The 21,357-nt window shown below is 37.6% G+C and overlaps 1 protein-coding gene across 2 annotated transcripts; it reads left to right on the forward strand.

The window, feature by feature from the left end:
- Nucleotides 1-1,066: 1,066 nt before the first annotated feature.
- On the forward strand, nucleotides 1,067-19,903 carry smox (spermine oxidase). Of its 2 annotated transcripts, none has more exons than XM_073862244.1 (7): nucleotides 1,067-1,227; nucleotides 6,686-6,916; nucleotides 7,252-7,482; nucleotides 9,133-9,306; nucleotides 13,790-14,480; nucleotides 18,490-18,694; nucleotides 19,368-19,903. In XM_073862244.1, the coding sequence occupies exons 2-7, from the start codon at nucleotides 6,713-6,715 to the stop codon at nucleotides 19,465-19,467; spliced, it is 1,605 nt and encodes a 534-aa protein (XP_073718345.1). In that variant the 5' UTR covers nucleotides 1,067-1,227; nucleotides 6,686-6,712; the 3' UTR covers nucleotides 19,468-19,903. The 2 variants fall into 2 exon arrangements, with proteins under 2 accessions (XP_073718345.1, XP_073718343.1); XM_073862242.1 differs by having other exon boundaries at nucleotides 1,068-1,227; nucleotides 18,490-18,650.
- The last annotated feature ends 1,454 nt before the right edge of the window (nucleotides 19,904-21,357 follow it).

The raw sequence follows: 21,357 nt of genomic DNA on the forward strand, positions 1-21,357 counted from the left end.
GTGGAAAACATAGCAAGTTTGGGTGGAAAACATTGGTGAAAGCAATGTACAAAGAACTGACTACTTTATGTGTGAAAAAGATTAGATAAATGCAGAGAGACAACATTATTATTATCATGTAATTACTTATTTACATTTTTAGAACAAAATTATCTATTCACAATTAATCATATCAGGACATGAAATGTACAGACATAACAAAATGAGTAAGTATTTTGTAACAACAAGGACACGTTGATCAACAGCTGAAGTCACAAACACGAAATCAAACGTCCTCTTTTCTCACTTTCTTGGTTAAAAATGGGAAATTAATCTGCTAAATTGTATTTACATTGACACAACAGCTCGAAATGAGATTCTGAGAAGAGAATACTGATTAAAAGAAATAAAAACATGTAAATAGCAGTCTTTGTGAAAGTGAGTAAACAGTAAAGTACATCTCTAAGTTGAGTACATCTTGTTCCCAAGTACTCTTGAAAGCATATTCTGCAAAATCGGTTTAAAGCATTATGCGTTATCATAACCTTTCCCATGGGGTGTATTTGGGGAATAAAACAATCTTCCATATCAGCTGTGGCTTATTTCTCTTGTGGTCTCTGATAACAGTAATGCAAATTTACAACACAACATATTCAGATATCATTTGTGTGTCTACAGTACAATGAGTGATATCCCGTGTTTGAATAAAGGGTTCTACAAGATTAATAAATAATTACTAAATGTATATAGAAGTAGTATATAATATGACTATATATAACATATAACTACATATATAGCCACTATATATTTAACATATAACTACATATATAGTCACTATATATAACATATAACTACATATATAGGCTATATAGGCTACTAAGAAGAACACTAATTTTACTAGTTTAATGTAGTAAATAGTAAAATACAATATTTTTATGTGAGGTAGAAGCTAGAACTTGTTTGTTTGGCTTTAAAACAATGAATCAAGTCTAAACAGACCCGAAGTAGTGCTGTGCTTTGTATACAGTCCAACCCAGCTGAGTTAAACAGTGAGTCACGCCAAGACTTTCGTATTGGATTCAGGGCTGTACGTCACAGTTCCTCATATTTATTTAGCGAGGAGGCAGCGGCATCGACCAAACTGGCTGCTTCTGGTTTCAAGACACATAAATACAAAGCGATACGCTGCTAATACACAAAGGACTGAGAGGTTCGCGCTCCGGTTTAAGCTGAAGACGATAAAGTCAGGTAAAGACAATACCACGATTATGATATTGTATTACGCTACAGCGCACGTTTACGGTTTAATGCTCAGTGTTTGTTAATCGAGACATTGCGAATCAAAGCTGAATTGTAAACAAAACTGACTACCAGGATTGATCGCTTACGGTCGTTGTTTTGAAATGATACGGAACATTTTTTTTTTTTCCGTTTTTATCTCGAAAGCACAATCTTTTGTCTGTGGTCATTCTGTGTTTATTCAACAGCCTGTTATAATAAGGCGTTATAATCACATGCGTAGCCTACTGACTTGAATATTGGGTCAGTTGAATAGGGTAAAAAGTGATAGTCGATTTTATGAAAGAGGTATTTTGAAAAACGTGCGGTTATCAATAAAGGCCATTCGCCTATGACCGTATGCAGGCTACTGTATTACGTGGCAGCGCTGATTCGGCTGGATGCACTTTGTGCCGCTACTTTATCAATACCAAAACTTCTCTTATCTAAACTCCCAGCGCTTGAGCTTCTATTATCATCATCAATATGTTGTTTACATCCATATGTAAATTATCAGTGACATAATATTATAAATAGGACATTGACCGTTTTGTTCTTTTTGAAGTGAACTACAAAAGCACTTCATCCCACCAGGTAGGGATGCGCAATATAGAAGAAAACGCGATATACGATACTATACTTTAAGGTTGTTAAATCGATTTAAATTATCAAAAAATATTTTTAAAAGGGCAAATTTAAACGAAAAAACAAAAAAACAAAACAAACATCAATCATCATCACTTTTTGGTCTTGCCAGCCTCTCTCTGCTATCTGCATTGACCTTAAACATGTCATGGACTATGCAAAACTTTTTAAAGTGTTGAAATAATTTAGTTACCACAAACAATGTCAATTCACATGTTGCGATATCTCCCGCTATTTCGATATATCTTGCAGACCTTCCAGATTCCTCGAATTAAGGTTGTTTCATGTGGCTTAACTGTTACACTACAAGTGTCGAGTATACACTTTTCCTACTCGGTTTTTGTCTTGTTTTCCAATAATAGGCTACAATACACATCCTTAAAACATTTTTATAATCTTAACATCCAAGATATAAGCTTAATAACATGAGAAGCAAAATGACACGAGATGTGTCCTGCTTTCAGATAATTCTGAGAAATCTTTGAGATGTTTTTCCATAAAACAACAAAAAGCTGTTTGCAGAGTAAGAAAAACAATCTAATTGAAAAGGATAAACAAGATAATTTTTCTTACCCTAGTGGCAAACCTCTTCTTTTCTTGTTTAAAGCATAAAATCAAGACGAATTGCTTCTCAAGATTTAGATTTTGTTGAGATAATTGTATTAGAAAACAAGACAAACAAACTGATTTGCAGTGTACCAGAGTGCTTTCTGACAGTTTTTAATCTGTGTAAACTAATTATTTGTTATAAATATAGAAAAAGGAAAAAATAAAGATACATTTTAACAAAAAGGATCAAATAATGCATCCTCTGTCCAGTTGGAGACTATGGGGCAGGCATTGTAGAGGATGTGGGTTGTAATTTGTAGGTCATGTGGAATGTGTGGACCCCCAAAGTCCACCTATTTTTATTCCGGTATAGGGATAACGCTCATGAGGTTCAAGATAGATTAAAAGACTTAGGTTAAGTAATCTAAAAACAGCTAAAAAATTGCATATAAAGCAATATGTTGTTCTGATAGCACATAGTGAAGTTCAGATTCATACATGCCGTATGACCATAGAGTCCAGGAACTTAAAGGATTGCTGTAATAAATCTAAATGGAAGAATTTTTATGGGTCAGATTGCATGGTGTATGGGAAACATGCGTCATTTACTTCATCTCCTTTTTGTTCACAAGATCTGTGACCTCATGCTTTACCTTGAAGTTTGACATAGCACAGAGCATAGACTTCCACATTAATACAGTGTTACATATACAAACCATCTCATCTGTGGCGGCTGCATGGATGCATGTAGTTAGGTTTTAGTTGGTACAGCTGTTTCTTAAGCCTGCAGGATTGTTTTGGCAAGCTCTCATGTGTCTGTTAAACATTGCATGCACACTTTAACTGTGATTAGACCAACCTGATCTCACGAATTTCCGTGGCGTGGTCGCGGAGTTTTGTGCTCGTTTTTCCGTGGCGTTCTCACGGATCTCCGCGTGTTTCCGTGGCCCTGCCGCGGACTTTCTTTTCCGTGGCGTTCTCACGGATTGGTTGCTCAACTGTTTTGTCCTATTTTCTTGCCATTGTCGCTTCGGTTTAGGGTTAGATTTACATAAAATGACATCCCTACCCAAACCCAACTCTAACCCCAATGCCAGGTGACAATTGATTAAAGTTTAGAAAATATAAAAGAATACATCAGAAAAAATTGTATAAACCAATACTTAAAGTGACAAAGTAACGCAAGCACCAAATCTAAACCTAAACCGAAGCGACAATGGTTTGAAAATAGGAAAAAGCAGTTGAGTAACCAATCCGTGAGAATGCCACGGAAAAGAAAGTCCGGAGATCCGTGCGGAGATCCGTGAGAATGTCACGGAAAAATGAGCACAAAATTCCGTGACTATCCCACGGAACTTTGTGAGATCATGTTGGATTAGACAGCCATTTGAGGTGATAAATAAGAGTTTTTAGAAATGATCACTGAAACTACACGCAGAATTTGTAGTGTAAACACCAATCTGCCCTGATGCATCCCGGATAACCGTGAAAGACATATCCAATCATCCACTTTGCTAAAATAAGGGTTGTAAACTTTGCAAACTGTCTTACTGAAACACTTGTGAGTGAATCACCCAGGGTGCATGATAATACAGAGCGTAAACGGTGCTGCAATTTGGTACGGGTGGGGTTGAGATCACTGAGGTTTTATCCATTATAGCTCCCAGATCCAGGCCCTTTCAATTTAGGACAACATCAAAGGATGTTGCAGCAGTTCCTTTTTATATAGCAGTGACTTTTGTGAGTCATTGATGCAGTGGACGCTTCACTGATTCAGGAAATGTCTCATTGACCTACAAATGCACGTAATAACACCACACTCTCATGCTTGCTAAAGGCAGCCAAAATCAGGCATTTTTTCCATATTCTCACTGCTGTCACTAATAACTGACTTTCAAAGATAACCAGTTTGCTCTGTTTATGCCACAGGACAAATAACTGTAATATCTGTAATTTCAGACATACAAATCCAAAATGTATTTGCTTTGGGACACACACGGAGAGCTTTCCAACTTGTTTACTGTGTGTCTGTGTGTGAAGCGCTGAGTATTAAACTATTATGTGTTATTATTACACACAGATTGCATTGATTGATTGAAATTACAACCAATGGCTCAGTCCACTGCTCACCCCTCCCCTTCACAATGCATAGAGAAGCTACGACATAGGACAAAGATGTCGTCATCTGAGAGACAACGTAGGGACGAAATGCGCTCTGTTTATCAGCTGAGGGCTACTTTAGAAACGATGCGGTGCAAAATGCTGACTTCTATGTAAGGGGATCCTGCGGTATACGTCAATAAAAATGTCTCATCATTCTAACGTAACAGTTCATTATGTAAGATCTTTATACATCCCTGGCAATATAGTTATTTATATTATCAGGGTTTCCCGCGCCATATTTCAGTTAAGGCGGCCCGCCTAAGCTTGGAATTCCTACCGCCTTAACTAAGTCGTCCCCAAAAAAAAATGCACATCAAGTGCATCTTGGAGAATAGCGCATACGCGCATCACACTGCGAGCGTGGATGCGCGCCACACGGCCAAAATGAGATAAGACGTGGTCCGTCATGTCTGGAGGATAGCCAGTTGATAAAACGTGTGTCCGTGAGAACTGAAAGTGGACTAATGTTTTAGGTTTATTTAAGCCTGTTATTGTATTAGTCTAAAGTTCTTGCAAATTTAAAGTAAGTTAGCTGGTGATTTTGTTGTTTGAGCAACCTGCTTGGGTTTCACGTGCCTGTTGATTAGATATAATTGTTGAGCACTCTTGCTCACTTTATTTATGTGCATTATTTACATGCTACAGTAGTTACACTCCTTTACAACATCTGCTTTAGTTTGTGTTTATTAACCCTTTAGTTTCACTTCATCACGCAGCTATTCCCGTTAGAGGTAAAAAATTTAATTCATTAATAATCTAGTATTTGTTCATTTTTGTCATAGTTTCTTCAAAATTAAGTTTAATTTGAGTGTTTTAAAAATGAATATTTTATTTATTTATTTTATTAAAATATTTAAATTTTCATTATGACGCATACCCTTTGATTGCCACGCCCTCGGCCCCACCCACACACCCAACCTAACAAATTTTTTGCGGGAAACCCTGATTATATTGCATTATTGTCAAGAGATCCTTCATTAAAGTTACACAGTGCACCTTTAATGAAAGTATACTGTCCATTATTGTTTTTATTTGTTCAGTATCTAAAACCACCTATAGTCAGTCAGCAGCCAATAACATTTCAGGCTTTTCAATGTGCGGTTACATTCAGCTAAGGTCACATGCTCCATAAATACACCCAGAATTCATAGCGCACAAAGCTTTTTCACGGTTAATACCGGTATTATGTGTTCTGTATACGATTCTTTAAAATGTCTTTATGGTAAACTGAATTAATGACTAAGGCAAGTTTCCCAGAACTGCAGAGAGTTGTTCATTCAAATCCTATTCATTCACAATTTATCTCTTCCTCACCGCACGTGAACAACGATGTCTCCAGGGTACGATAATAATGTTGGCAGACAATGACTGTGTGTATGTGTCCTATTGTATTGTAAGTTATCACTGGCTGTGTCCAGTAGTGGTACATTCTCTTTTCACTTTGACGTGTAGAAAGATAACAGCTTTACAGATTAAAGTTTTGTTTGGTCTACCGTAACATCCTGTATCCATAACAGTATTCCATTATAGCTCTTCCCCCTTGATAAACTTCTCGTATGCGGTCTGTCTAACATCAGGCAGGCATTAGGCCTTTTCTTTTGGCTGTCACACATAAGCTGGGGTGTTTATACAGAGACCTTGTCTGAAAAGCCTGAACGGAAATGTAAAAAGCACTTTCATTTCCTTGTGGCTATCACAGTGAAATTATTTTCACAGTCAAATTTTTTCCATTCATTGGGTGTAATGGACTCCATAATATAGCAACATGTGTAACCAATGGCAAATTTTACACTTGCACCCATGCGTTTGCTTGATATACACACTTAAAATATAAACCCTCACGTATAAAAGGTCAAGCAAGAAGACATGTACATGTTTTTAAATAGAGCGGTGTTGCTTAAGGTTGTGCTTTGAATAGTCACTCTGTGTTGCACTCGATTCTTCAACCACTTGTTTGAAGACACAAAGCGGTTCACTCTTTCTTTTCCTCTGTGAGTTATTTCGATTGTTTGTCTAACCAAAGGCCGTAGTGTTCGCTCTAATGGTTTCTTCCCATCTCACCCTCACTCAGATTCCCTAAAAGAGGAGCTTGGACGGCATGCAAAGTTGTGAAATATCTTCAGACAGCACTGATGATCCTCTTAGTAGAGCCTTACACAGACATCGACAACCGCGAATAGTAGTGATTGGCGCGGGCTTGGCCGGCCTCGCCACTGCCAAAAGCCTATTGGAGAACGGCTTCACCAATGTCACGGTGCTAGAAGCTGCAGACCGTATCGGAGGCAGAGTGCAAAGCATTCAGCACGGTAAGAAACCTGTTTTTCCTGAAGTCAAACTATTTTATTCGTGATTATGCCTACATGACAAAATCATAATGTTTGATTATTTCGCTTGATGTTGTATAGGTGATTATTAATTCGCTTTACATCAAAATGCAAGTAAATCAAGTGCCTATACGGACAACTTTAAACCGGTTTAAAGCCATGCTCTTACATCATTTGGCTGTTTTGTTTTGCCATGCCATATGACAGCATTATTTTAATCGAAATTTGTCTTTACCTTGAAGTTTAGATCAAAAACATACTTCTATTCTGACTCCTGATGTTACCCATCGAATAAGCTCCATCTTTTTCTTTTCACGGTAAAGCCACTTTGGAACTTGGAGCAACCTGGATCCATGGGGCGAACGGGAACCCCATCTACCACCTGGCCGAGGACAACGGGCTCCTGGAGCACACTACAGAGGAGGAGCGGAGCGTCGGCCGCATCAGCCTCTACGCCAAAAATGGTTTGGCCCACTACCAGACCAACAATGGCAAGCGCATCCCCAAGGACCTGGTGGAGGAGTTCAGTGATCTGTACAATGAGGTCAGAGAGCAAAGTGTTTGCATCTTTTTAAGCTTGTATTAATCAAGCTCCTGTTGCTCCACAGGTAGGACCAGGGTTCCCATGGGTCCTTGAAATCCTTGAAAGTTTGTGAATGTGGGAAAAAAATTGAAGGCCCTGGGAAGTTTTTGGAAATTAACATACATAGATACAGGTCATTGAAAGTGCTTGAATCTATTTTGTGCAAGAAAAAAAATCCATATTATTCCCTGTGTAGTGTAGGATGACAAAATAAAAATTCTAAACTTTTTAAGCACACATGTAAACTGTTTTAAATGCTTATATCTTCTGTATGTGAATGTTGCCAAAATGCTTTTTTGCATAGTTGTGTTTGACACATTAAACATCTAGGGTTACGTATGTAACTGTTGTTCCCTGAGAAGGGAACGAGATGCTGCGTCTCCCTTGCCATACTTCCTGCGTTCCTGTAACGCCGTCTTTGGCAATATTTCAGATAGCGAAATACTTCCTGACTCCCGAATCACCCTGTCTTTATCGTTAAGCCTCACCATTGGTTGAGTTTGATATACACATTCAGACGCACTTTCCCCTGGAGGTGTCCCCAAAGTGTCACCGCAGCGACGCAGCGTGAGTTCCCTCGAAAGGGAACTGTAACAATGTACTGTATCTTAAAAGATAACTCGATGTAACCTTGCTCTCACTTGAAATGTGTCCCCACATTTAGTCCTTGAATTTGGCTTTAAAGTCCTTGAAGGGTCCTTAAATATGAAGTTAACTAAGGTGTGGGAACCCTGTAGGACATTATGTTTAATGTAGTGGCAGTGCAAAGGTCATCGGTTCAATTCTTAGGGAAGACGGAAAAGTGCATCCTGAATGCACAGCAAAACACTTTGGACAAAAGTAGTTGCAACTGCATAAAGCAATGTAAATCTGGTCGATTTTTCTGGCTTTACTCTGAGTAGGGACATTTGTATTCATAAAATCTCTTTCTACAAAGTAGTGTTTCAATGTGATTGCTCTAAGATGCTGATGCATTTGAAAGATTCTGTTGTGCAAGCTTTGCTAAGGATGAGAAAGAGCTTATAAATCAGGGATCTCTTTGTTATAACAGATCATATTTCAACAAGAAACCACTGTTTTTTTACCGTAAGGTCTATCTTGTGTCTTTAGTACTGTACCTTATTTTAAGGATATTTTAAGGTTTTATCTAACATCACTGATGCATCTGTTTCTTTGACCAACTATAACTGCATGTTATTTTCCACAGAGCAAAACTTTTAATTTCATGAATTATGCTCTCCCATGAAAGTCGTTTCAGAGAAAGCACATTTAATTTATATCACTGGGGTGATAGTCATTGGTTACACTGTTGTTACCTCTTCTGGAGCCACTCTTCTCTTTGCGGTCCTTCTCCCTCATATCTCTTTTTATCGTTCTTTCATGCCCATTTATTCGGTTTACTATTTTGTCACGGGCTGACTACACTGAGCATATTATACAGCCAAATGAGTGCAACAGATCACCACTTAAAGTAATGCAATGCCTGACCATAATGTATTTCAACTATAGTCAATAATGCAAATAAACTCCTATTTGTGGCAGTGACATCACCATGATAGGATATCTCTTGTGTTTAATCTTGTTCTCCATCTGTCCTCTGTGTTGGTACAGGTGTACGAGTTGACTCAGGAGTTCTTCCAGAACGGGAAGCCTGTGGGAGCTGAGAGTCAGAACAGCGTGGGGATCTTTACACGAGACGTTGTGCGCAAGAAGATCACGCTTGATCCGGATGACTCAGACAGCACCAAGAAACTCAAGTTATCTATGCTACAACAGTACCTCAAGGTGAGCAGTTCTCTAATGTCATGCCAGAGAGATTTTTTTAATGCAGGTAATTTAATGCAGGTAATAATTATTTAATTTGCATTAATTTATTTGCTTGCGTAAACTGTTCTGGAAAAGTTAAAATAAAATTAAAATAAACATAAAATTACTATTTAAAGCTGCACTTTTGTCTCTCTGTCACCACCCCTGTGTGAAACATAAAATTGCAAGTTGCTTATGGAAAATTGATTTGTTTTTGTACCTGCTCAATAACTGATTTTTGTTTATTTTGAACAAGAATGTTATGAATTGCAGTTTTAAATAGATAAAATGTAGGCAAACAGTTGCTTGTAGTTAAATGGATAAAGTTTATTTATTTTTTAGGTTTAAATATCCATTATTATAATTAATAGTAAAAAATCTTTCCATCTAAAACCTCATCTATGGAGCTCATTATAGTCTCATTAATAATTGACACATAAGACATGCATATAACCTAATGTACGTGCATAAAGTAAAAAAAAAAAAAAAAAAAAAAAAAAAAAAAAAATATTTATATATATATATATATATATATATATATTATATATTAGGGCTGTCAATCGAGTAAAATATTTAATCTAGTATTATCGCATGATTGTCATGAGTTAAAGGAATAGTCTACTCATTTTCAATATTAAAATATGTTATTACCTTAACTAAGAACTGTTGAGTCGTCCCTCTGTCGTCTGTGTGTGTGCGCGTGGGCTCTGGAGCGCGCTGCGGCGCTGCGATGGCATTTGGCTTAGCCCCATTCATTCGACTCGCCTGAAAAGTCCGCTCCCCTTCTCACTCTCATAATGGGAGAGGGAGGGTGTTACTGCGCCGAGTCGAAGTACTCCCAAAAGTGCTATTACGCCATAAAATATAGTTACTCTTTTAAATCCGCTTAGAAAAGCGCTATGTTTTATTTTGTACCACCAAACTTGCTCGTATAACTACTTGTCTTAAATAGGAAAAACGTTGATGTGTTTGGTCACTTCTAACTTTATCTCTAAATGGCAGCATTGAATGAATGGGGCCAAGCCAAACGCCACCGCAGCGTCGCAGCGCGCTCCAGCGCTTACGTGCACACACACAGATGATAGAGGAATGATTCAACAGTTCTTAGTTAAGGTAATAACATATTTTAATATTGAAAATGAGTAGACTATTCCTTTAACATTAACAAAAACAATTCACGTGCATTAAATAAATTATATTCTCATAAAGTACATTTCATAAACTCTAAATACAATTCACAGACATACAAATACGCACAAAAAATTAAAAAGTACAAGTTTATTATGGAATGTGAATTTGCAAATCGTCACTCGCGTGTTAATCTCTTTAGATTTGTGTGTGTGTGTGTATTTTGAGACTCTCCTGGCAGCACTCTTCTTACGTGAGTTATCATACTCTTTAGCTAATCAGATTCAAGCTTATCATTCAACCAGTTGTAACCCACTGAGAGGGCATGACTTAAGAAGGTTTGCTTTGCGAAATTTTTTCGAAGTTTGCCATCGACAACTTGGACCGTATTACAGTAGTGCTACTGTTTATTAGCCAATCCAACATGTTAGGCTGGATACCACTGCACTGCATTACGCCGATTTTATCAACAATCTTCAGCACTTACGAGTTAAACTTTAAACGCCATTCACCTCAGCAAATCTGTATAACTCTGAACAGAAATTTGTGTTTCTGTATAGCTCAGGGGTAAAGCATTGCATTAGCAGCCCCCCCAAAGGTCATGGGTTCAAACCATAGACTGTAAAAAATATGGACGTAATATATCTGACGTCACCTATAGGTTTGGAAGCGCTTTTTGAAGCCAATAGTGGGCGGAGCCTGCCCTCTCCATCTTGGCCGCATGTCAATGCTCATCACTCGCGGATAACCGAAAATGGGTAAAGAGGCGGGACGTGGGTATGCTGAGGTGGATGGTTGCTGAAACCATGCCCGCCTAGCTTGACGGTAGTGACAGCAGTAGCACTTCACCTGTCACTCAAGTGGCCACGCCCTTAATTATGCAGAACTTTTAAGGCTTAATATAATTTAAACGGATGAGTTACAAAACAATTCACCACCTCACAGTTGTCATGAAGGGCAAAATAAGCTGTATAGACCAAAAACATATAATTTTCTGCTGTAAAGTTGGGCGTTTTAACATGGGGATCTATGGGAATTGACTCCCTTTTGGAGCCAGTCTATAGCGGCCAGTCGATTAATTGCAGTTTAAGTCACTTCCGTATTGGCTTCAACAGAGATATCAAAAGGTTGCCCTTCGGTTCAAACACAGGGTATACACATAATAAAACCTGTATACCTTGTTATGCACTGTAAGTTGCTTTGGACTATAAAAGCGTCTGCCAAATGCATAGATGTAAATGTAATAACTTTAAACAGAGCTCTGTTAAGCCATGTTTGTTTATATCTGTCCCTGTCCTCTTATGTGGCCCTGATATGCAGGTTTTCTGTAATAGAAATTACTTTCTTAGTAGTTTTTAATTTTTAAATTGTCATGTAATATATTCCACCTTAGCTGTTTTATATGTGACAGGTCATATTTAAACTTATGTTTTTTTTAAATTAACAAATAAATGTTTTTGCTTACCTCCCGCTGTTGTGTAACAAACATGAATTGTCTCCATTTCCAGTAAAGATCAGATGGCAGGAGAGATCATTGTGAGGACAACATGTTTCAGAATTATGATAAAGTCAGAAAAGTATCAAAGTTTAAAAGCAGGACAAAGTATAGCTGTGAGCTAAAGCTTGAATTTATCGTTTACATTTTATATAGTTTTACAGAGATCAGATGCATAGTTATGTACAATAAAAAGCATAATACAATAAACACAATAAATCAGAGATGGATAAGAGGTGAAATAACACTGAGCACTTTTATTGGTATGGTGCTAGTTTTAGATAGACCATTAATTATGAATGCATGTAAAATAGAGTTTGTTTTGCAATATAACACTTTTAAGGCAATGGTTGACATACTGTAATAATGTTTGTATTTTACCTAAGATTTACTGTATCAGTTGTTACATTGCAAACTTACAATATACTGTATTTATAGATTAGAAGACCTTTATTGTCATTTCACAGTTGTAGGTTGAGTGCACATGTAAACCAATACATATTAACATCATTTTTATTGACGGTTACATTGCAATGTGTACAAATAACAAAAAAAAAAACACCATCCCTGAGGCGGCACAGTGGCTTGGTGGGTAGCACTGATGCATAACAGCAAGAAGGTCCCTGGTGTGAGCGCTGGTTTCCAAAAACATGCAAGTTAGGTGAATTGGGAATGCCAAATTGCCCCTCCCCTAATTTGTGTATGGATTAAACCGTTCTCGGCATGAATATAGCCATAGATGCTGGAATGGCATTAAATATGTTCCTTGTGTTATGTCTAATCCTTAGACTCTGCTAATGCTAATGCTTTAACCAATGTGTTGTTCTTCAGTAGCGGACGTGCCGGCTCGATCACATCTGCACTCTTGATGTGATGACAACAGACTGTAGTATCAGGGTTTATGTTAAATCCTTACGTGTAGTACTTTAAATCCATGTGTGTGAAAACTCAGAACAGAGTTAAATCCCCGAGAAGCTTCATAAAACAGGACACAGCAATGCCTGCAGGAACCACTGCATCACATTTGAGGTATTTTGAGGTACACACATCCCATGATTGTACATTGTAAACTTTTGAAAATGCAGTGCATAGTGAATTGTATAAATATGACATTTATTTTACGCAAATGAATTCTTTTTTGTGAATGTATACTTATTGCATGAATAATTAATGAGACTAAAATTGCTCCATGCTCATTGGGCACCAGGTTGTGCCATACTGTTGCAGCTGATTTTGAAATGACATTGAAACTAACAAAACACAAATGGGCACAGCTGAGTTCATCTATGACGACAGCACCATAGTTGTGTGGGCGTCAGCCTCACCCTTAAAGCGCACTTCATTCTGTCAAAATAGTCATATCCTATTGTGAAACCTTAGCGCTGCACCCAGAGAAGAGTGGATTTCAACCCTGTTCAGTCAGTTTTCACACTCTGTTCTAGACTGACAATAGTCTTGTATTCGCAGACAATGGATGAATTAATTTCCTTCATAAAGGCTCAGTGTTTGTACCTGTTATGCAAGACTTGTCTGTATAATTCTGATGAAATTCAGTAATGAAACCTCTGGATTAATTAGGTAGAAATATGACACACACCAAAGGGTATCTTGTAATGCAAGAAGTTATGAGAGGAACGTCCAGAACCAGAAAAAGCGGTAACCTTAGAATGCAGAGCTCAGGATTTTACTATGTCAGCATGTAAACAATAGATATGGAAGTCTATACATGAGATTAATTGTTATATTTATCAGACTTGGCGCAGACCGGTTGTGGGGTCCAAAAAATGATAAATTATTTGAATTATGCATAACCTTAATATGTTCTTGTGTGTTCTTTAGGTGGAAAGCTGTGAGAGCAGTTCACCTAGCATGGATGAGGTGTCTCTAAGCGAGTTTGGTGAGTGGACTGAGATTCCCGGCGCTCACCACGTCATTCCGGGCGGTTTCATTAAAATCATCGAGATCCTGGCTCAGGACATCCCAAGCCGAATCCTCCGCCTCAGCAAACCCGTCCGCCGCATCCACTGGAACAGCAGCTCCTACGATGCCGAGGAAATCGCCGACCATAACCTGGACCAGCGGCCCAGCCCGGCCCCTGTCTGCGTGGAGTGCGAAGACGGCGAATGTCTGCCGGCAGACCACGTGATCGTAACCGCCTCTCTCGGGGTCCTGAAGAAGGCTCACGAGTCGCTTTTCTCCCCAGGTCTGCCTCAGGACAAGGCGCAGGCCATCCAGAAACTGGGCATTAGTACCACCGACAAGATCTTTCTGGAGTTTGCCGAGCCGTTTTGGAGCCCAGAGTGCAACAGCATTCAGTTTGTCTGGGAGGACGAGGCGCAGCTGGAGAGCCTGGAGTATCCGAAAGAGCTGTGGTATCGAAAGATTTGCAGCTTTGACGTGCTGTATCCACCTGAGCGCTATGGTCACATGCTGAGCGGATGGATCTGTGGAGAAGAGGCCCTGCTCATGGAGATGTGCGATGATGAAACTGTGGCAGAGATATGCACCAAACTACTGCGCAAGTTCACAGGTCAGTGAATTTTACATTAAAGAGATAATTATAAAACACTGTGAAACTGAACCTCACTGCTCTCCTTTCTTACTCATGCTTATTGTGCCACTGCGAAACGTAAAGGAACATTTGGACATTTATATAAATGTATTCATTTAGCAGTTGCTTTTATTCAAATAAGGGAGATTATCTTTGCTTTCAAAGCCAACAATAAGCAAGCTATACAAAATTACATTTACAAGTGGGAAAATAATGAATCTAGGGATAAGAGAACAACATAAAGATGAGTTTTTTTCCCCACTACATTAAAGTTAAAGATTGTTAAGGATCAATCAAAAGCATTCATGATAAATTCAGCTGTAAACTAAGCATCTTTTACTGGCTTCATTCAAGGTCACCTAATAGGAGAAATTCACTTTTATATGTCGTCTAAACATAATTACAGTATGTGTTGCCTGTGGTACACAACAAACCTGTATTAATAATAAGTGCTTCCAGAAAAACACAAAATTTTTTGTGATTGTTGCGGGCAAAAATCTACGGAGCCCCTAAGGGGACATGGAGCAAAAATTAAATAAAGTTTAGTTTCGTGTGTGCACGTGAAACTATCGCATGCGCACGTGAAACTAACGAATTTAGTTTCACGTGCGCATGTGAAATTATCGGTGCTCATGTGAAACTTTCGCGTGCGCACGTGAAAGTTTAGCTTTCCCGTGCGCATGCAATAGTTTCACGAGCACGCGCAAAAGTTTCATGTAAACTTTACAAAAAAATTCTGCACATGAAGTTTTACGTGAGCACATGAAACTAAACTTTAGATTTTTTTTATCCAATGTCACCTTAGGGGCTCGGTAAAAATCCTTGATCTTGCAGCACATTTTCTTAAAAAATGTGATAGAATATGCGGGATATTTAAGCAATTTTATGTCAATGAAATTGCGGGAACTTGCAAAAACTGCGGGAACTTGCAAAAACTGTTTGCAGCTTTTGCAGCTTTTCAGTGATGTTCACGTCACATAATCGTGTCACTTCATAACGTTCCCATGGCAACAAGGGACATGGCTGTGCTTGTGTGAAGTAAATGCAACATTTTTCAACTTTCTGCTAAGATCTATGTGATTTTTGCTACGAATTATGAAATCATGCAAGTCCGGCATATTTTGCACACGGAAATCTGCAATTTATGTTGCGAAAGTGCGGCGTATTTGAAAAAATGCAGCCCCCGCATAAAATATGCAGACTTTGGCGTTAAATCATGCGATCGCATACTCGTGTTGTTCTGGAGGGACTGAATAATAAATCTGCTCACTCCTTTTTTAAATCCCTGTGAAACCTCAACAGTCTCATGGGACGAGCTGTTGTCATTTTCTGAGCAAACTGAAATCACTTTACATTTACATATGCATTTGGCAGATGCTTTTTTCCAAAGTGCATTTCAAGGTATACATTTTATCAATGTCTGATCCCTGGTTTCAAACCCATGCCCTTTGCGCTGCTAACACAATGCTCTAACACTAAGCTATAGAGCTATACTTTTTTACATAAGTCATTACCACATGTTCATTGTGAACAATGAAGTAAGGTGATTGTGTTATTAAAAACAGTGTATGTTTTTGGTATAGATAACAGTAAATGGAGATGGAAGCAGCAGCTCATTTGCATTTAAAGAGATAGCAGCACTTTTCCCTGCACATTCAAAAATAGTCAAATAAGTGGTTCTATAGGGTATTTGTACCTGAAACTTCACAGACACATTCTAGGGACATCTGTAACTAATATTACATCTTCAGATATATTCCATACTAGGTGACCTTTAATTCTCTTCTAATATCTTTTCATTCTTTTTAGTACAATTACTCTGTCACTGAAAGTAAAGATACCGTAGCAGAGATTTATCTGCAGAAATATACAAAAGAAAAATCCCAGGAAGCACCAAAAGTCACTTTAAATAAAATAATCTGGTAAAACATAAATGTGACCCTGGACCTGGTCATCATGTATTAGGGATGGGAAGATTAAAAAGCATAAAACGTTTACGATGTAATGCATCGGTTTAAAAACTGTGCATTGGATACAAATTACCATTTGCATCGCGATGCATCGTTTCTAACATATTGCATTGGTAAAAACAGAATTATTTACGTATAATTACAAGTAGATGCGCTATACTTTTATTTTTTTGAAACTGACCAATATTTTAAGATTGCATTGTAGGCTATGCATCGAGATGCGTATCGCACTGGACTCAGTTATGGAGATGCACATCCTTATTATGTATACATCAAATTTGCTTTTTCTATTGATGTATGGTTTGTTAGGACAGGACAATATTTGTCCGAGGTACAACTATTTGAAAATGTGGAAAATCTTTAAAAAAAAAAAAAACTTTAAAGTTGTCCAAATTAAGTCCTTAGCAACACATAATGATAAATACATTATTTGATATATTTACAGTAAATTTACAAAATATCTTCATATATCATAATCTTTACTTAATATCCTAAAAATATTACAATTTTGACTTATAACTGGTTTTGTGGTCCAGGGTCACAAATGTACATCAGCAGTAAAGGCCTCTGTCAAGATTGTGTCTTAAGGGTAATGACATAGCTAACAGCTCAAAAATTCCCAGTGCAGTATTAACAAACAGTTTTGAGTTTCTGTAGTAACCCTTTAGTGACAGAACACATACTGTAGTCAGAGCTCAGGGTCATCGCACACATACTTTGTAGATGACGTCACCTGGCCGTCATCCTCACGAACTAGGTCAGTCTGTTGTAATCCAGATCCTAGTGGGCTATCCATTCCATCTGTCTAAGTCCTATATACACTAGTGTGTTGAAATTGGATTTGGTCACACCTTAGTAGTGAGTCATTTCTGTCATAATGACAGCAAAAGGACAGAATGAAAGAAAAGAGGAAGGAAGGTAGATAAGTAAAGATGTTAAAAAAACTTTGGTGTCCCCAAACTACAGTTTTAGCTCAAAATACCATATACATAATTTATTATAGCATGGTAAAATTACGACTGTGTAGCTATGAGCAACATTGTGCCATTTTGGGTGTGTCATGTTAAATGCAAATGAGTTGATATCCGCACTAATGGCAGTGCTGTGGTTGGATAGTGGAGATTAAGTAAGGAATAATTGACGACGTGCCGTTGAATTATTAGTAAAATATTCCACACCCGAGGTGGTGAGGCGGTTACACCTTGGGTGTACATTATTTTTCAGAGTCAGTTATTTGGGTGTAAATTATTAGGATTATACTTCGGTTACCACACCTCAAGACATTGATTACATGATAAATGTAAAGGGATTTGTCAAGTTTTTGTACTTAAATCGCTATTATGAGTAGGACTATTTCTTTCACGTCTCATCCAACGGCTCTTTTGCTTGTTCCAAAACGTCTTTTGAAAGCTGGCATTGGAGGCTTGAGTCCTTGATAGCATTCTAATGCAGTTATTAATGAAGTTATTAGAAAAAGAGCAAGAGCGACAGGGACACAGAAAATGAGAGAAAGAAAGAGAGAGCGAGCGAGCGAGAGAGAGAGAAAGAGAGAGAGGGCGAGAGATATTGTGTGTAAAAGGCTACCTCTGAAAATTGTTTTTGTTAGTCTGTTATTACAGTTAACTATGCATAGTGATATGGAACTGTAATGTGGTCAAGAGTGCTGCTTGGAACTACGTTCGCTGTGCGTTTCCCAGAAAATAATTGCACACGTCAGAACGTTCATCAGCCAATCAGATTCAAGCATTCAACGGACCCATAGTATAAGGGGCGGTATTATCCCCTTCTGACATCACAAGGGGAGCCAAATTTCAATGACCTATTTTTTCACATGCTTGCAGAGAATGGTTTACCAAAACTAAGTTACTGAGTTGATCTTTTTCACATTTTCTAGGTTGACCCAGTCAAATTTTCATGATATGTCCCCTTTAAAGTCATTGTATTTTTTATTTACACTATCACCAAAATATGATTATTTTCCAAAATGAACATTTTCTGACGTTTGATGTTTTAAACAGGGAACCAGAATATTCCGAAGCCCCGGCGGATCCTGCGCTCCTCGTGGGGCAGTAATCCCTACATCCGGGGGTCTTACTCCTTCACTCGAGTGGGTTCCAGCGGCAGGGACGTAGAGATGCTGGCTGAGCCGATGCCTTACAACAAGAACACAAAGGCTCCGGTGGGTGGACATAAAGAAGATTCAATCATACTATACAAAATGCAGTAGGTTGTTACAAAACATAGTTTTGAATTAAAATGATATCAGTCACTTAAACAGGTACTCTTCTGTTTATTTACATATGAGAAGCTTAGATGCAAAAGTCGCTAAAGTCAAAATTAGATAATGATATTAAACAAATGCTCTCAGCACATTAAAAACTTTCGCTTTAAATCCGCTTAATCCTGGCATCAGGCAATTCAGAATATGTTTTTAATGAATAGATTATGTGCTGAACTGAATAATAAAAGAATACACTTTGTATTTTTTTTTTTAAATATCACTGAAGCAGCATATACTGTATCATATTTTATGTAGGTAAATGATACATTTTGACATTTGACTTTCATTCCTCCCTGCGTTCACCATGTTGATGAAAAAAAAGAAACCTCCTGTTGGTTTTTAAATTGCTAAATTTCATGTGGTGCTGTGACTGAAATTCGAGTCAAATGAGAAGGTTGGGTTGTTCGTGGACCACACACACGCAGACACACACACACACACGCACGAACAGGAAAGGAACAGGCTGACCTCACATGTACTTTGTAAAAGAGCAAGTGGCTAGAGTCCATGTAATCACTTTTTTATGGCAAAATAGCTTTCCATGCCCTAGGGCGATAGTTGTGTAGGATATATTTGGTCTAGCTAACTTTTTCTTTTTTGTTTCTATCCCAAAAGCCTCTACAGGTGTTGTTTGCTGGGGAGGCCACACACAGAAAATACTATTCCACTACCCATGGTGCTTTGCTGTCAGGACAGAGGGAGGCCAATCGCCTGATCGAGCTGTACCAGGACTCTTTTGGTGCAGAAACCACGAAGCCTGACGTTTAAAGGAAAGAAACTGCAACAAAAACGAGAACCACTTACTAGTGACAACAACAACAATTGTGTTTTTTGTGCTAACTGTAACTTAAATGATTCAATTATGTATGAAAACCTAGTAGGGGCATTAAACTAATAACAATAAATCCTCTTTATACTGTACTTAGATTAGTTTTCTGTAGATTTTACATGAGATGTACTGTACAAGGCTGCCAGTGTGGCGGCATCTCTGGTCCTTATATTTTTTTCTGATTATTTTTAATACATGTTAATACATTTCTATAATTTAACAATTTTTGTAAGTGCCTTGTGTATTTAATGTTGCATTATTAAATTAAAAACTAAACAAAAAAGACTTGATATGAATAAAGTGTATGTTAATGTGAACGAAAGGGATGAGTTTTGTTTTCTTTTGGCATTGCCTGTTTGTATTCTTCAACCGTTTTTTTATCTATTCAAATTATCTAAATCTCTCTTGACAACTTTGTCTGGGTTTTAATTTAACAAAGTGCTCTACTGTGAAAGCTTTGAGACTTTATGGTTTTTAATTGTTCTTACACAAATTGTGAATAAAGTGAAATGCGGATAATCCCTGTGTGTGCAATATCCACTTTATCAACAAAAAGTTAATTTTGCCAAGTTTTTCGATTACACTAGTATACACATTTGTACCCCAATATGTACCCCAGCTGTCACTGGGGTGGTACCCTTTTAAAACAGCTTTGGGTCTAAAGCGTTCATATTAGTAGTTACCTCAAAGGTAGATATTGGTACCAAATGTATACATATCTGTACCTAATGGTACATATTAGGAGGACCTTTTTAAAGGGTACCGCCCCAGGGACAGCTGGGGTACGTATTTTTGAGTTTTTTTTAACAGTGTAGTTAATGCACACAGACATAAACAATCATAAAATGTTAGTGTTGACTTCAAAGAAAGCTGCAAAATATCCAAATGTAATAGACTGCACGGACTGTTACATTTCTTACAAGGTCAGTTGTTGCGTTTTGGCATATTATTACTGTTATACATAACTTGTATGTGTAGAGTGCCATCTTCTGGCTGGAAAAAAACTAGCAGTTTTAATACAGTATTGGCCTTTTTTCCTTGCGTTCCATTCTTAAAAAGTCAATAATTATTTAGACAGCATACACTCTATTAGCACGAGCACGCATTGCATTATTTAATCTTAACAAACATAACCACTTGGCATAGTCACATTTAAAGTATAGGGTAGTGACATAAACTGTGTGAAACCTGTTAACATAAGTTTGAGCTAGAGCGGTACCCTTTTAATATAAAACTTTTGCCTAAATTCAAATTTGGTACTCAAAAGGGACATATTGATCGTATATGTATATATGTATATACAGTATGTATATGGGATATAATAATATGTATTTAGATAGCATAAGGTGGAAATGTGTAGAATGTATCAGTGAATATGGTGTTGAATCATTTGTTACATTTTGTCAAATGTACATGTGTTCATTAGCATCATTTCCCAGACAATTTTAGATCAAAATGAATAAATTATAATCCAGCTAATGGCATCTGAACGTGTCAGAAATGACAATCATTATATTATTACTCAATAGACTGTCAAATAGGCTACCGATAGCTGTCTTCTTCAAGAGTTGCAATTAAAGCTTAAATTGACTTTTAACACAGTGAAGGGCTATCAAAAAGTAATTATGGAAATAATTATAATCTTATTTGTCACAAGATATCATCATCACTAGACTATCAAATGTTCATTTAGTGGGAAATGGAAATATATAATCTCTTGCTAATAATTGGCAATAATTTGACGTTTCTGCAGTGAATGCAAAAGTAGCAGCGTAT

Source organism: Misgurnus anguillicaudatus, chromosome 3, assembly GCF_027580225.2.
Source record: "Misgurnus anguillicaudatus chromosome 3, ASM2758022v2, whole genome shotgun sequence".
Lineage (NCBI taxonomy): Eukaryota > Metazoa > Chordata > Actinopteri > Cypriniformes > Cobitidae > Misgurnus > Misgurnus anguillicaudatus.